Here is a 13,846-nt window from a genome sequence, read left to right as displayed (position 1 = left end):
AAAGCCCATGATACCTTTGGTAAAGGCTTTTCTGTAATTGGAGCATTCTCAGGCCAGTGTTTCCCAGTTGTTTATACATTTTTTTAGATTTGCCTTGAGAGAGTCTGTGTCTGGCGATGTATCTATAGACTATATGGTCCTTGGCCGTGCCTCTATGTGGCCTCTGGTCATTTCCCCCCACACCCACCAAGCCCACACTCAGTTCCATAATGGGATTTCCATTCACTTTGGGGCACAGTCGGAATATTTTGCCTGCCTGCAAACTGGCCGAGCTGGGCAGGGTTTTTTCACCTGCTCTGTACTAGGTTCACGGAACATTGAGGTTTAGGGATGAGTATACAGTGGTACCTTGGATTACATACGCTTCAGGTTACAAACTCCGCTAACCCAGAAATAGTGCTTCAGGTTAAGAACTTTGCTTCAGGATGAGAACAGAAATCGTGCTCCGGCAGCGCAGCAGCAGCGGGAGGCCCATTAGCTAAATTGGTGCTTCAGGTTAAGGACAGTTTCAGGTTAAGAACAAACCTCCGGAACGAATTAAGTACTTAACCCGAGGTACCACTGTAGTTAAATCCGTTAACTGGGAAAGGTTAAGGTAAGATAAGGAAACATTTCTGGATGCCATCTTCTCCAGGCTATGGGGCTCTTAACCTGGATGAGGAATGTTCTTGAGGCTCACCTGCCACACCTGTGGGGCCCTGGGAGGAAATGGGGGCAAGAAGGCTGCCCTACTCATCATAATGTGGGGTCCCAATCTTGGGACTGTGCTTTGTCATGCCCTTTGGAAAGGGTAGGGTTTGGTTCATGCAGAGTTGAAGTGAACGTTAGCTTCCCGCAATTCTCATTTCCCCTTGCAGTTGTTGATAATAAAATGTGGCCCTAGTTCAACCCATCACTTGTGTCTCTCCTCTTTATTCTTGGGTCCAGTCACAACAGAGGAATAGAAGGCAATTCACTGTGCTAACAGAGAAACCCTTAAGCCTTAGAACAGGAACACAGGGCCTATTGTGAGCTCTCCCTGTTTCTTCACAGCTTTCTATGAGAAAAATCTCAAAGCAGCTGCTTGTCAGTGTTGGTGGGTTAATAGTTTTTCTGTATGTGATATTCGTAGCCTGTGACATACAGCAGAGGTGCATGAGCAACCATTGCCCCGTTAACAGATAACTCTTAACGGTGGCGGAGAGCAGGTGAGGGCGGGGCTGGCACATGTCCTGGGGGCGGGGTGGGCCATCTGTGGGGGCATGGGCAGCCCAGCATGGGCGGGGGGCACGCTGCCGGCGGCAGGGGGCTCTCCCCGCACGCCTCTTCCTCCGCCAGTGACTCTTAAGCAATGGTGTAGCACTATGTGAATGCGCCAGAGCAAAGAATCGGGCTCCTCTGCTCCTCCAGTCTCTCTTTTGCCGCTGCCTGTGTTCTCTTCTTTTCCCCCATTGTGGGACTCACAAGAGTTGGCCACTGTGAGAACAGAATGTTGGGCTGATTTAGCAGGGTGCTTTTTAAGTTCTTAAAATCCTCTTTCAGTTTGGGATGCAGGGCAGGCTTGTTACATTTTTAGACTCCCATCCAGGAAAAAATTAGGGAGGGAGAGAGAGACTAGCAGGGAAGCTAAGCACTCTCGAAATCTTTTTCTTTCTGTATTGTAATATAGACAATGTGGTTTTAAATGAGACTTCAACTACAGTGGTACCTCGAGTTACAAACACCTCAGGTTACAAACACTTCAGGTTACAAACTCCGCTAAGTAGTTACAGGTTACAAACTCCGCTAAGTAGTTACCTCGAGTTGAGAACTTTGCCCCAGGATGAGAACAGAAATCGTATGCCAGTGGCGCAGCAGCAGCAAGAGGCCCCATTAGCGAAAGCACGCCTCTAGTTAAGAACAGTTTCAGGTTAAGAACAGACCTCCAGAACAAATTACATTCATAACTAGAGGTACCACTGTACTTTAAAAAAATGTTATTAGGGACCCCTTTTGGAAAGACTAATTAGCACTCATGCATTTGTTTATTATATTTATCGAACTACTTTCTTAGAAGTTTATGCATAGATACAGTGGACATTTTGCTTTGTTTGTGCCGCCCCATTTTTTCCCTTGTATGTTTACTCTGGCTGTTTGCTTTTATTGAAAATCAATAAACAATGGAGAGAATAATATTGGGAATGTTCTAAAAAAAATCTCCCCCCTCCTCTTGCTGATAGCTGGGTCGATGGAATGTCCTGCCTTGTGACAATAAACTTAAATACGTCTGCATGAAAAACGGAAAGATTTTGAATGACTCAAAAGCAGATAAAAATTGTACTGGTGAGGTAAGGTTATATCAATAATTACATTTTAAACCAATCTTGGAGGTTGTATTAAAAGTATTTTGCTTACTGTCTGCCTGACATTTTGAATTTCAGATTCATTATTAATAAAATGGAGTGGAATATTTAGAATTCTTACATATTAAATAAATATTAAGCATCTGTCATTTATCTAGTGTTCTAGTGTATCCCCAATTTCAAAGCAGTAGCAATTCTTAAATTTCACCATTCTGCCTTTGCAAAAATGTAACGTGGAACATAATGTATACTTTTGAGTAAAAGAATATTATTCTCTAAACTAGGAATGGAGGCACGGAGACTTTTGTTACAAGGTTCAGAAAAGTGAAGAATTGTTTGGGAAACTGTGCAACCTCACTATAACAAACAGGTATTCTTTAGTGTTTGTCTTTGTCTAGATAAAACAAATGTGTGTTGTGCAACAAGAGATGAGTATGCAGTACTGTTGAAACATGAATGTAGAATGAACTCTGCAATATGCTAGTGAAGTATTTACATTTATGACTAGTAGATTTATTCATGTATTTGATCATGATAGTTGCATCCTTCGTTTTTGAAACTTGACTCTTACAGATTCGAACAAGAATTCATAAACAATTTGATTAGAAAGCATAGCAGAGTGGAAGAAAAGTACTTCTGGACTGGCTTGCACGATATCAACTCTTCAGGGGAGTATAGCTGGGGAACAGTAGATGAGAAGAATGAAATGCTCACGTACACAAACTGGGGTCATTTCCAACCAGGTACAGTACCTTCTCGAGATCGTGAAGTGCTACTGTTTGTTCTATGTTAAATCTTGAACAATACTGAATTTCTTGGTTACAATTTTGATTTGATTTTAATCTACATTCTAGCATTGCGTGGAGGATGCGTGGCTATGTCAGCAGGAAAATACCTTGGAAAGTGGGAGGTCAAGAATTGCAAAACAACGAAAGCTTACTCTATTTGCAAGAAGTACATTGGACCAAAAGTAGAACCAGAAGTAGTTCCTAAAGTTACTGACCCTTGCCCTCCAGGCTGGCACAGCGGATCAGGTCTTGCGTGTTATAAGGTAGCGTATATCCTTCCAATTAAATCATCTAAAGGATCTAGTTTAGCCTTCACTATACTGATGCCCTCTAGATATTACGAATTTGAAGGAACCGAGCTAACACTTTTTTTAAAAACCATGTATATTATCTTAATGAAGAAAAAACAAAAGCACTACAAAATGTTGAACTAGATATTTCCACCATATGGGAAGAGATATTTTCTGATGTTCATTCCGATCACACCTTACAAAAACAAGTGCACAAATGCCATTGTAGGCATGCTTGTTTCGGCAAGCCTAGCCAGATACATAGAATGTTGCCATATGTTTTAATCTAGTTTTTAGCGTGTTGTTGATTTTAATCTAGTTTATAGCCTGTGAAGATTTTAATGACTTTTGTGAAATTTTGTTTGGACGCTGGATGAGGACCCAGAAGCTGAGAGGGAGGGTGTGTCAGAAGGAAGATATTCTCTCTCTCTCTCTCTCTCTCTCTCTCTCTCTGTGTGTGTGTGTATAACTTTGTATTAATGTAACATTTTATATGTAACTCTATCTTCGTAATATTTTAAGTCGTCTGTTGTTTATTCAGTTTTTTGTACACTGCTTATGATATCTATAATATGTTAAATGATATTTAATATATTAAGTGGTATAGAAATGAAATAATTGAATAGTCAACTATAGCTCCCATCAGCTCCAACCAGCTGGAACTGATGGGAATTGTAGTCCAAAACATCTTGAGGTAGCAGGTTGGCTAAGGCTAATCTAGTTCACACATAGACACACACAGTATTCATATTCTTGAATTACTTTGGACTTGTATCTAAAACTCACAGAACACCCTTGCATAATCCTTCCTTTCCCACGGTCAACTGTTTCTTTGCATTACATTTATTTGTATTAGCTGATTAGATTATCTTCATTTGGTTTTGTTTCCCTGGCTGATCAGCCTCTGTGCATCAGAACAAGAGCACCACTTGGCTCCTGAGATGCCCTTTAAGGGTGCTGGGAGTTGTAGCTTTGTGCTGGGGGTAAAACCACAGTTCCCAGGATTCCTTGAAGGAAGCTATATATGGGGGGGGGGTGTACAGCACAAGAAAATAAATTTGTGATTCTTTCTTAGGGCAGTTTTTGTTAACAAGACAGGGAGAACAGAATGCAATGTGTGTGTATAAAACCAGATTGGGTAGGTTTATACGGCAGCCAAGTAGCTTTGAAGTATTAGGTACGGTATATCCTTGGCTCCTTTCTTTTCATTGATAAAGGGTTGAATTGGATTTTCTTTTTTTCTTTGCAAAGTTATTTCATAAGGAAAGAGTGCTGAGAACCAGAACATGGGAAGAAGCGGAGAGATTCTGTGAGGCTCTTGGAGGACACCTCCCTAGTTTTAGCCACTTAACAGAAATCAAGGAGCTCCATGACATTCTGAGAGAGACCATAAGGTAACGTTCTTGGAAAGCTAGTTATCTGGTCAAACTCAGTTGGTAATGTGACATTTAATAGTCATGTATTTTAAAAAGAAACGCTTCTGGATGGCATTAATGCAACATGAACTAAAACCGCTATTGTTGATATGAAAAGAACAATCGGCAAATTTGTTCTTTCAATTATTTTGTTTTAAACATTATTTTCAGTAGCATGTGGTGACAAGTCTGTTTCCTCCTCTTCCTCCTTGCTTTGATTATTGTTTCCTAATGAACACATTAGTTAAATGATTAAGCAGTATACTTTTGCATACATACATACATACATACATACATACATTTCAAGATCTTTAGTACAGATTGTGGTGTGTGTTTTTAGGATTCTGCAGGAAGGCTTCCTGCAGCCAATCGGAAGCCGTGCCTTGGTTTCCAAACGTTTTGGAAGTCAAATGGACTTTCAGAACGGATTCTGTTCAACTTCCAAGGTACCACTGTAGCTAAGTATTTATTAATTAACATACATGCATTGTGAAATCTACATGTAAATCGGAATGTACAAATGGCAGGCATAATCGGAATTTTGGCAGACGGTAAAATGATTCTCTCTCTCTCTCTCTCTCTCTCACTCTCACTCTCACTCTCTCTCTCTCTCTCTCTCTCTCTCTCACACACACACACACACACACACTGTACTTTCAGTTTGGAAGTCTGCACAGGGCTCTTGTCTTGCATGATTATAGTGATGAATAATTTGTGCTTAAAGCTGCACTTGGACTGAAATGGTATTTCATTTACAGCGATAGCCGTTGGGTCTGGATTGGGCTAAATAAGAGGAATCCTGACTCTCTAGGATCCTGGCAGTGGAGTGACAATAAGCCTGTAAGTTAAACTGATGGCAATAGCATATCATTGTACCTTAGTTGGGAGAACTTAGGTGGGTCTGAAAGAAATTAAAACAACAACAAAACAAAAAAACCCCAACTATTTCAGACATGAAGAATGAAAGGGATTTTGAAGAATGCAATTCTGAACATATTTTGTCAGTGGAAGACTTTTTAAGAATCTAAAGATCTAGCCATTCTTACTGTTGCTTTGTATTAGAAGTATGCACATATACAACAAAAAAGATCTAGCTATTTCTTAACACGTGCAGGGGCTCTGAGAAGCATAGGGATGTTTCCCATCACAGGCACTGTGTTCCATCCATTTCATTGGAAGAATCAGGTTTTCATGCAGATTCTTTTGGGCTCACTGAAATAAAATGACAGCCCATATGTACGAGCCTTGTGTGATCATAGAAGCGCACATGAAACTCTGAGTCACGTTTGGTGACTTTTTTGAACGATGTATCAGATTGTGATCTTGCACTTCAGCCCCTATTCAGGCATTGCTTTATCTTACGTGATTAAAGCCTTCGCATGAGGGAGTGCTCTGCTTCTTCCAGAGTGCTCTTCTTCTTACAGCCCTGCACGGGTTGAAAGACACTCTTCTTAAGCAGGGAGCCACCTCTGCTTGTGGAGACTCTCTCTAGGATTTTGGAACCCTAATTTCGCACGTGAGGGAAATGAATGCCGCAATACAGCTGTAATTCTGTGCGGAAGACCACATTCTTACATACATTCACCAACCATGAGGCCTAAGTATGGGCTCTCTTTTTACTTCACTCAGCAGAGCGGAATGTGTGTGTAGCCCTGTTTCCTCCAATGAAACAAATGGAGGAGTGCCAGTGGTGAAAAACTACAATGTGGTCATTGCCAATTCAATTCAATTCTGTATCTTCTCTTTCTGTAGGTATCTACTGTTGTTATGCACCCTGAGTTTAAAGATGAATACGATACTAGAGACTGCGCAGCTGTGAAGGTGCGGTGTAACACGCTTGATAACTAAGTGGGAATACTTTGGGGGTTTTTTTTATAAATTAGTTCAATTGATAGATTAAATTTAGAATCATTTGCTGCAACTTTGCCAGTGTGAAGTTGTCATTGAGTTAATACAATGAAAATGCTACAGCACGCTTACTGTGACGTAACTTAAGAATGAAATAGAAATACTGCATTGGACCGATAAAAAAATTAGTCTATAATTTTGTGTCCCTTGCTGTCTTCTCTGAGAAATGTAGTAACAAATGCTGTCCAAATTCTTCTTTTTGTAGTTGAAAAACAGTTCCTCTTTAATTAGTTTCAAAAATATATAATAAAATAATGCAGTTTTTGATAACCAGTACTGGTGATAAACGTGTGTGTGTGTGTGTGTGTATCTGTTACAGCAAATTAAATAAGGCTGCATTCACCTTTTTACTAGGAGTAAATAACATTGAATACAGTGGAGTCCACATGCTAAGGCTTTCACTGTAACAGAGTTAACCCTAAGCAGGATTTCAAATCTATGCAACAATTACAAGTGCAGTAGGATCCATATCTATTTCACCTGGCCAACCTTGGCTTAAGTGCATGCGTCCTTGTAGTTTAGTTTTTGAGCTACAATCCTCTGTAAGCATACTTGGAAGGAAATTTGATTAGAGATTGCCTTAGATCTGGCTGTGTGAGATTGCCTTAGATCTGGCTGCACGAAAGCAAGTAGCTGTGCTTTTTTATCAATAGAAAAGCCCATTTAAAAAAAAAAAAAAGAATAAAATATAATTTCTGTTTATTAACAGTTCACTTAGGCTGCATTACACTCACCTGATAGTAAGTCCCACTTAAAACAGTGGAACTTAGTTGCATGTAAATATTACACTGCACATGCAGGAATCAGTTTCATTGGTTTTTTTTATCTTAATAATGTGTGCAGTTTCTAAGACTAACACGACGAACAATGTGGACTCTTTACTATTCTGAAGACAGACAAGAAGATTTCTACTTAAAGCCTTTCTACTGTGGTTCACAACTTGAATGGGTGTGCCAGATCGCTAAAGGTAAACTTCATTCACAGCTCAGTTGTATACATGTTTACTTAGAAGTGAGCGTCACCATATTCAATATGGCTGCCTCCCAGGTCAGTGTGCATAGGAAGGCAGCATTAGGCTTAGAAATGTCTTTACTTTCATTTTATTCACATTTGTCAGCATGAACTGTTTGCCCAAATTCCTGTGAATTTGAGGCAAAGAGCACTGAAAAAAGTTTTATTTCACATGGTGTGTGTTTTTTACAAGAACAATAAGAGCTTGTTGGATTAGGCCACAGGCCTAACAAATTAAGCATCCTGTTCTCAGTGGTCATCAATATGTCCTTGGGAACCCTCAAGCTGGATCTGAGGCTTTAAAAAAAGAAAGGTGATCCTTGAATCAACATTTGATTTTCTGTGTCTAGTTTACATTGACTATAAAGAATTACCTGATAACATTAAAATTACTCTCATGTTTTTATTCCACATAATCAATTGCACTCCACAATTATTGGGCATGACTTGTTCTGCTTCCAATAACTGAATGCCATTTTAAAATTTTCTGATGATGCCCAAGTATAGAAGGAATGTCTGGCTTTCACAGGTTCTTGTTACAGTGGTACCTCTGGTTACGTACTTAATTCGTTCCAGAGGTCCGTTCTTAACCTGAAACTGTTCTTAACTTGAGACACCACTTTAGCTAATGGGGTCTCCCACTGCTGCCACACAAAAATCCCCATGCTTCTTCTATTCATACTTTAGAGAACAATGCTTCTTTACTCAAAAGTAAAATCAGTATGCATTATATACAAAGGACTACGTCCCCTGCTCATTCTGCTTGCCTCACCACAAACCCTCGCCCCCCCATCCTGCCCTGCCCCACTTTGTACACTTCACCCACCTTTGCCTGCCCCCCCACAGCTTTTCCAAACCTCCCCTCCCCTCACAACTCACCTGAGCACCTCCCAAACAAACATAATAAGCAAGCTACATGGTTGGTTGGTTGGTTGGTTGGTTTTTCCAAATTGCAGTTGTGTTCAAGTTTGTAAGCTGTAATAAAACTTTACTGCTTGCACCTTTCGGGTAAAAAGAAAAAAACAGCACAATTTCACTCTTTGTTTAATGGTGCTCCTGAAGATTCCAGCTCTCCTTTTCTTCTGATAAAAGGGAAATTGGCATGCCCTAATTTTCCTTAATCTCATCAACAGGTCGTACTCCAAAGACACCAGAGTGGTACAAACCAGGTAAGCGAACAACTTAGGCTTCATACACATCATTGATAAAGGTGCTAGCCACATATAGGTCTCCAAAAGTGATAGTGATCTTGAACACAGCCTCTAGCAACTTGGACCCCCAGCTATCTTATTTTCATTACCTTTAATGCAGCCTGGAAGTAAAGGGAGTTGTTAGCCTGCTCTCTGCTGTTCTGCAGTACCACTCTTCAGTTGGCCTGAGGGTGTACTGTGGCCCCCAGCCCAGCAGTGGTCAGATGATGGAAAGAATCCAATGAATCCCATCTCATCTTACATAACTGCTGACTCTGGCTTGGCTTCGCACTCTGAACAACTTACTCAAACACAAGCAGAGCGGCTCTTAGACTGATACCTTACTTGTTCCCTGTTGAATCATGGGCCTAAATCCAAAAGCCGACTGAAACCTGAAATAATCTTACAGTACTTTATATAGAAACTTAAATTTGGCAAATCTTCAGGGAAAACAGCAAGTGACGTTGAAGAAAAATCAGTGAGAGGGTGTCTCTCTGTCTTCATTAATCCATGGATGGTTAATTTAAGAGAGCACTTAAACGTCACAATGGAACATAAAAGCATAGTGCTGTCTCAAATACGTTGAACTGAGGCTGCTCTGTAGGCCACAACTATCTTATTAGCCATTGACATACAATCTCCAAAATGTATCGCTCATAAAATTGCTGTCCTTGATCATTTGCTCATCAACTTAAGGCAGGGATAGGGAACCTACAGCCTTCCACATGTTATAGGATTCCTGCTTCCATCAGCATGGTCAGGAAAGAAGGAAATTGTGACTCCCAACATCATCTTGAATGTCAAATGTTCCCAATCCCTGATTTAAAGGTATCTTCATTTGACTTTCGTGGAGATCATACATACTCCTTTGGTCTATTCCTCCCCACAAGATGAATGTGCTCCTTCTGTTTGCCTTGAGGCCTCCACAGACAATGCTGTCCTCATATCGTACTTACTTTTGGGGACAATGTGTCTCAGAGCACAACATCAGAAACTGGAGAAACTTTTAGAGGGACTCATTTGTTACTTTGCTTAGTTTCGTGTTGGGTCAGCAATGACTCAGCTTTGCTGCAGTGAATGTCTTGGAGCATTGCCCATAGGGAAGCATATGCTCATAATTACTGGGGGGTTTTGGTTTTTTATGTTGGCTTTTATCTATGGTTGCTTGCTGCCCTACAATTGGCAGATGAAGGGTGATCTAGAAATATAATAATTATGTTGCAGAGTTTCCTGCATTAATGCACAGTATTTTTTAGATTCACTTCATTGTTACAATAGTTCATCTACCACTACTAGATAACATTGTGAAATTGGAGGTGGGGTTGTGTGTGCATGCAGTGTTTCATTTAGTTTAAGCTTAGGTGTATGGCATTCTTTTTCTTTCTTTCTTTTGTAGATGGAGATGGACTTCAGGGACCAGTACTGAATATTGATGGGTCTGAATTTTGGTTTGTGCCAAATAAGCACTTGAGCTTTCAAGAAGCTGCTCTGTACTGTTCTAATAATGGAAGTGATTTAGCATCTGTGGTCTCTTTCACTGCACTAACAGGAATTCTAAACAGGATTGCAAATGTAATTTATTTCTTTGTCTCTTGGATATATTTTGTTGTGAAAATGTTCATGCCAAAATAGGGGTTTTAAAAAAACAAAAACCACCTTCTCTTGTTGTTGCTATAAGCTATTCAGGAAAAGCCTGTGAGAAGTAGGATACCTTTGTCTGACAGCATATATAGCAAAAGTGTTTTTCCTGCATCCAATGAAAAAATGTTCTTCTCTTACCCTTCTTCCCCAGCTTTTCCTCTAGTACTAGGAAGAGTACAGAGTAAAGGGTAATCCAGAGCATGCCTAATTCTCATTGATGATATGAAATTTCAGAGTAAAAAGTGGGAGCAAATCTTCTCCCAGACTGCAGGCAAAACAGGGCTTGACTTGAAAACATTAGTTTCTGACATGCAGGAGAAAGCTCTATTTAAAAAACTGCACCAAGAAACCTGCCTGTGTCTCACACTTGCTTTTATTACTATGGCATTGGAAATGCTCTTGGGACTGTTTAATTAAAAACTAGGATCTACTGAATACCTGAGGGAGAAGGCTTAAAAATTATCTGCCTTTAGTTTGCATGGTAACATTTTTTAGTGTATTTAGGGTATATAGACTTTATATGGAATTTATGCCAGATTCTAATTTTTTCTGATACTTAGGTTGAGATGTAACATGGCATTTAATGCTAATGCATCTCCTTTTTGTTTTTGCAGTTATCGGACGAAAGACAAAGTTGGTGGCTGAAATACACAGCTCCTGCAAGTCGCTACCATTCACTGTATGTAGAACTATCAGAGTCTATATATGTCTGAAATACTTTTGCCATTCACTTGATGAATATGATCTAGTAATGATGAACGCATTATGGTCATAGGTCAAGATACTTGAGCTTTGAGGCTCAGGATTTCTTACATATAATAAACACGTAAACGTTGCAGCAGAAACTTCAGAATTTGGCAGCTGTGCTCTGTAGCTGCAAAAATTAAGATGCCAGCTCCATTTTGGTCCTTTCTCCAGTGAGTCAACAAATCTTTTGTGCAATAGGACACATGAAAATGAAACGAGCAAGCTAATCAATGATGATAAATATTTACATGCACCAAGAAGGCAAATCTGAAATAATTCAGTTCTTCATTGTGCCTAGGTTTTCAGTATTTTCATACTATCATGAACGATACTACAGGAATTGTTGGCATATTTCTTATCAAAGTTGGTACAGAGGTAAGCTGTTTAATTTTTTTTTTTAAACAATGCTAAGATACTATTCTCTCCCCAAACTTTCAGTCTTAGAGAAAAAGTTCTCCTTTAGACTTTTTATTAGAAGCTGCACTACTTCTAATAAAGTAGTTTTATGGAGTTGGAGTGCTGTTCTGGATGTTAAAAGCAACAAAATAATCAGCTGGCGGTGCCTGTTTGTGGATGTCTTGGTGCAAAAGAGGGCAGGGCTCCTAATAGCTGTGTAGAAGAGGGAATTTCAGCAGTTCAGCTTGCATGACAGTCTCCCATCTACACAGCTATTAAAGTTGAAGAAATCCTTTCCTCTTTTGCAGATGACCACCCTACAGTATGGCATTCAGAGTTTATAGTTGTATCCGGACCCTACTTTGATGTCCAGTCGTTTGCCTTTCAGAATTTGTGGAAATAATACACAGTAAATGCAGTATGAATATAAGCATAGATAAATATTAATACATACATATATGTGTCTGTGATTCCTGCAGACAGCACGATAAGCTGCAGTACAAAACTCCCCTTCATCTGTGAGAAATACAATGCATCGCTATTGGAGAAGCACGACCCTGGTTATAAACCAACTCGCAGGAAGTGTCGCGAAAATTGGCTTGTTTTTATGGATAAGGTAATATTTATTAGAAAGTACCTTGTAAGAATCTCCAAAGCTTGATGAGTATTTGCAAAACGGTAATTTTCTTGTGAACCACCCGGAGATCTTTTGATGAAGGGTGGTATAGAAATCTAATAAATAAAAAGTAAATAAATAAATAATAAATCACCTGCAATTAAAATATTTTTGTAAGGTGTTTTCCCCCTTTGATTTTGTTCTGCTCTGTAAATTTCCTCTTAATCATAAAAGCTAATGTGAAATCCAGGTACTTTAGACAGAGTGTTTATAATAAAATCTTCTTACAGTGTTACCGCATGGTACCCCCTAAGGATTTTAAGTTTAAGGAGGCAGACGAACATTGTCACAGTTTAGGAGGTTCTCTTCCATCAATCACAAGCCAAACTGAACAAGGTAAAGTGATAACATTTGATACTTCTTATAAAGTGTAGTTCTCTTCTATAAAACACTGTGCATTGATAATTTTTTTGTTTCTGCAGATAGGGTAGGTACCAGTTTTCTTACAGATTTGCTAAAAACTGTTGTGGAAATGCAAATGAATACTTCCCACTCCTTGAATCTGCCACCTATCTCCATGATATATTAGGGAGGTGGGCAGGAATCCATTCAGCTCGCATTTTAATGTGATCGTGCCTAATTCACACTTCCTAAAACCAAAACGCAGATACGCTTAGCACTTAGCTGAATGTTACAATTTATTTCTCAAACTAAACTAAATGCATATACTAGGGGAAATTACACACAACTTTTGTGTAACATGCAAAAATAGGTTGTGATAGGGAGAACTGCTTGTAAAAATCTGTATATTGGGAGAAGTGCACATTAAATTGCTGGGGGGGGGTTGTGCATGAATGCATTTTTTAAATTTTATTTTTTAAAGAAAACTAGCTAATGCAGAAATGTGGCAAGTTGAACAGAATACTAGAAAATGAAAAACTGAGGGAAGTTAAAATTGACAGATTTGTCCGTCCTTTGTGTGTGGGGGGGGGGGGGATTCTGGACAGTGTGGATTTAGCTGTGTATCTACTCAGCTATGTTACTCACTGTATGTTCTTGAGCCAATCACGTTCACTCAGCATCCATTTTTCATAAATTGGCAAAGGAAGACCACCACCCTTGGGAATTATGTATCAGTGGCATGATACGGCAGCTCTCCATGACTTAGAAGCATGGCGAAGAGAAGAGGTGAATGTTATCCGAGGAAGAAGAAATTGAGAATGATCTAATCTGCCCTTACCTATTACTACAAATTTGCAAAATCAGGCCCCAAAATGTTGGATATGTTCTTTGGATGCAACTTCTTAGCTTCAGAGGAACTTGAGTCTCATATAAATGCAAATCAAGTATTGCCCAAAATGATGTTAAGGGATGGAAGTGGAGGAGGAAAGCCATCAAAGCAAACTGAAGATTGCTTCCATTTTTAGCTGCCAAATTGCCGATATTGCGCCAATTAGCCTTTGGGGTGTATTGTCTAAATAAGATTATTTACAGTCCACAAAATGCTGTAAATTTAACAGAAG

The 13,846-nt window shown here is 39.5% G+C and overlaps 1 protein-coding gene across 4 annotated transcripts in view; it reads left to right on the top strand.

Annotated features, from left to right (window-relative positions):
- Nucleotides 1-13,846, top strand: part of LOC307215929 (lymphocyte antigen 75-like) — a 64,230-nt gene that overhangs the window by 18,499 nt on the left and 31,885 nt on the right. For all 4 annotated transcript variants that reach the window (XR_013838710.1, XR_013838711.1, XR_013838712.1 and 1 more), the window contains exons 9-22: nt 2,199-2,306; nt 2,606-2,691; nt 2,895-3,064; nt 3,176-3,372; nt 4,651-4,793; nt 5,573-5,654; nt 6,567-6,635; nt 7,566-7,689; nt 8,867-8,902; nt 10,320-10,495; nt 11,179-11,243; nt 11,610-11,686; nt 12,187-12,323; nt 12,614-12,719. Coding sequence is in view for 1 of the 4 variants with exons in the window: in XM_079975764.1 (XP_079831890.1) it covers nt 2,199-2,306; nt 2,606-2,691; nt 2,895-3,064; nt 3,176-3,372; nt 4,651-4,793; nt 5,573-5,654; nt 6,567-6,635; nt 7,566-7,689; nt 8,867-8,902; nt 10,320-10,495; nt 11,179-11,243; nt 11,610-11,686; nt 12,187-12,323; nt 12,614-12,719 (1,576 nt within the window). In the remaining 3 variants the exon portion in view is untranslated. The remainder of the gene's footprint in view (nt 1-2,198; nt 2,307-2,605; nt 2,692-2,894; nt 3,065-3,175; nt 3,373-4,650; nt 4,794-5,572; nt 5,655-6,566; nt 6,636-7,565; nt 7,690-8,866; nt 8,903-10,319; nt 10,496-11,178; nt 11,244-11,609; nt 11,687-12,186; nt 12,324-12,613; nt 12,720-13,846) is intronic.

Source organism: Podarcis cretensis, assembly GCF_951804945.1.
Source record: "Podarcis cretensis genome assembly, chromosome: 1".
NCBI lineage: Eukaryota > Metazoa > Chordata > Lepidosauria > Squamata > Lacertidae > Podarcis > Podarcis cretensis.
This window is presented reverse-complemented; position numbering and strand designations above follow the sequence as displayed.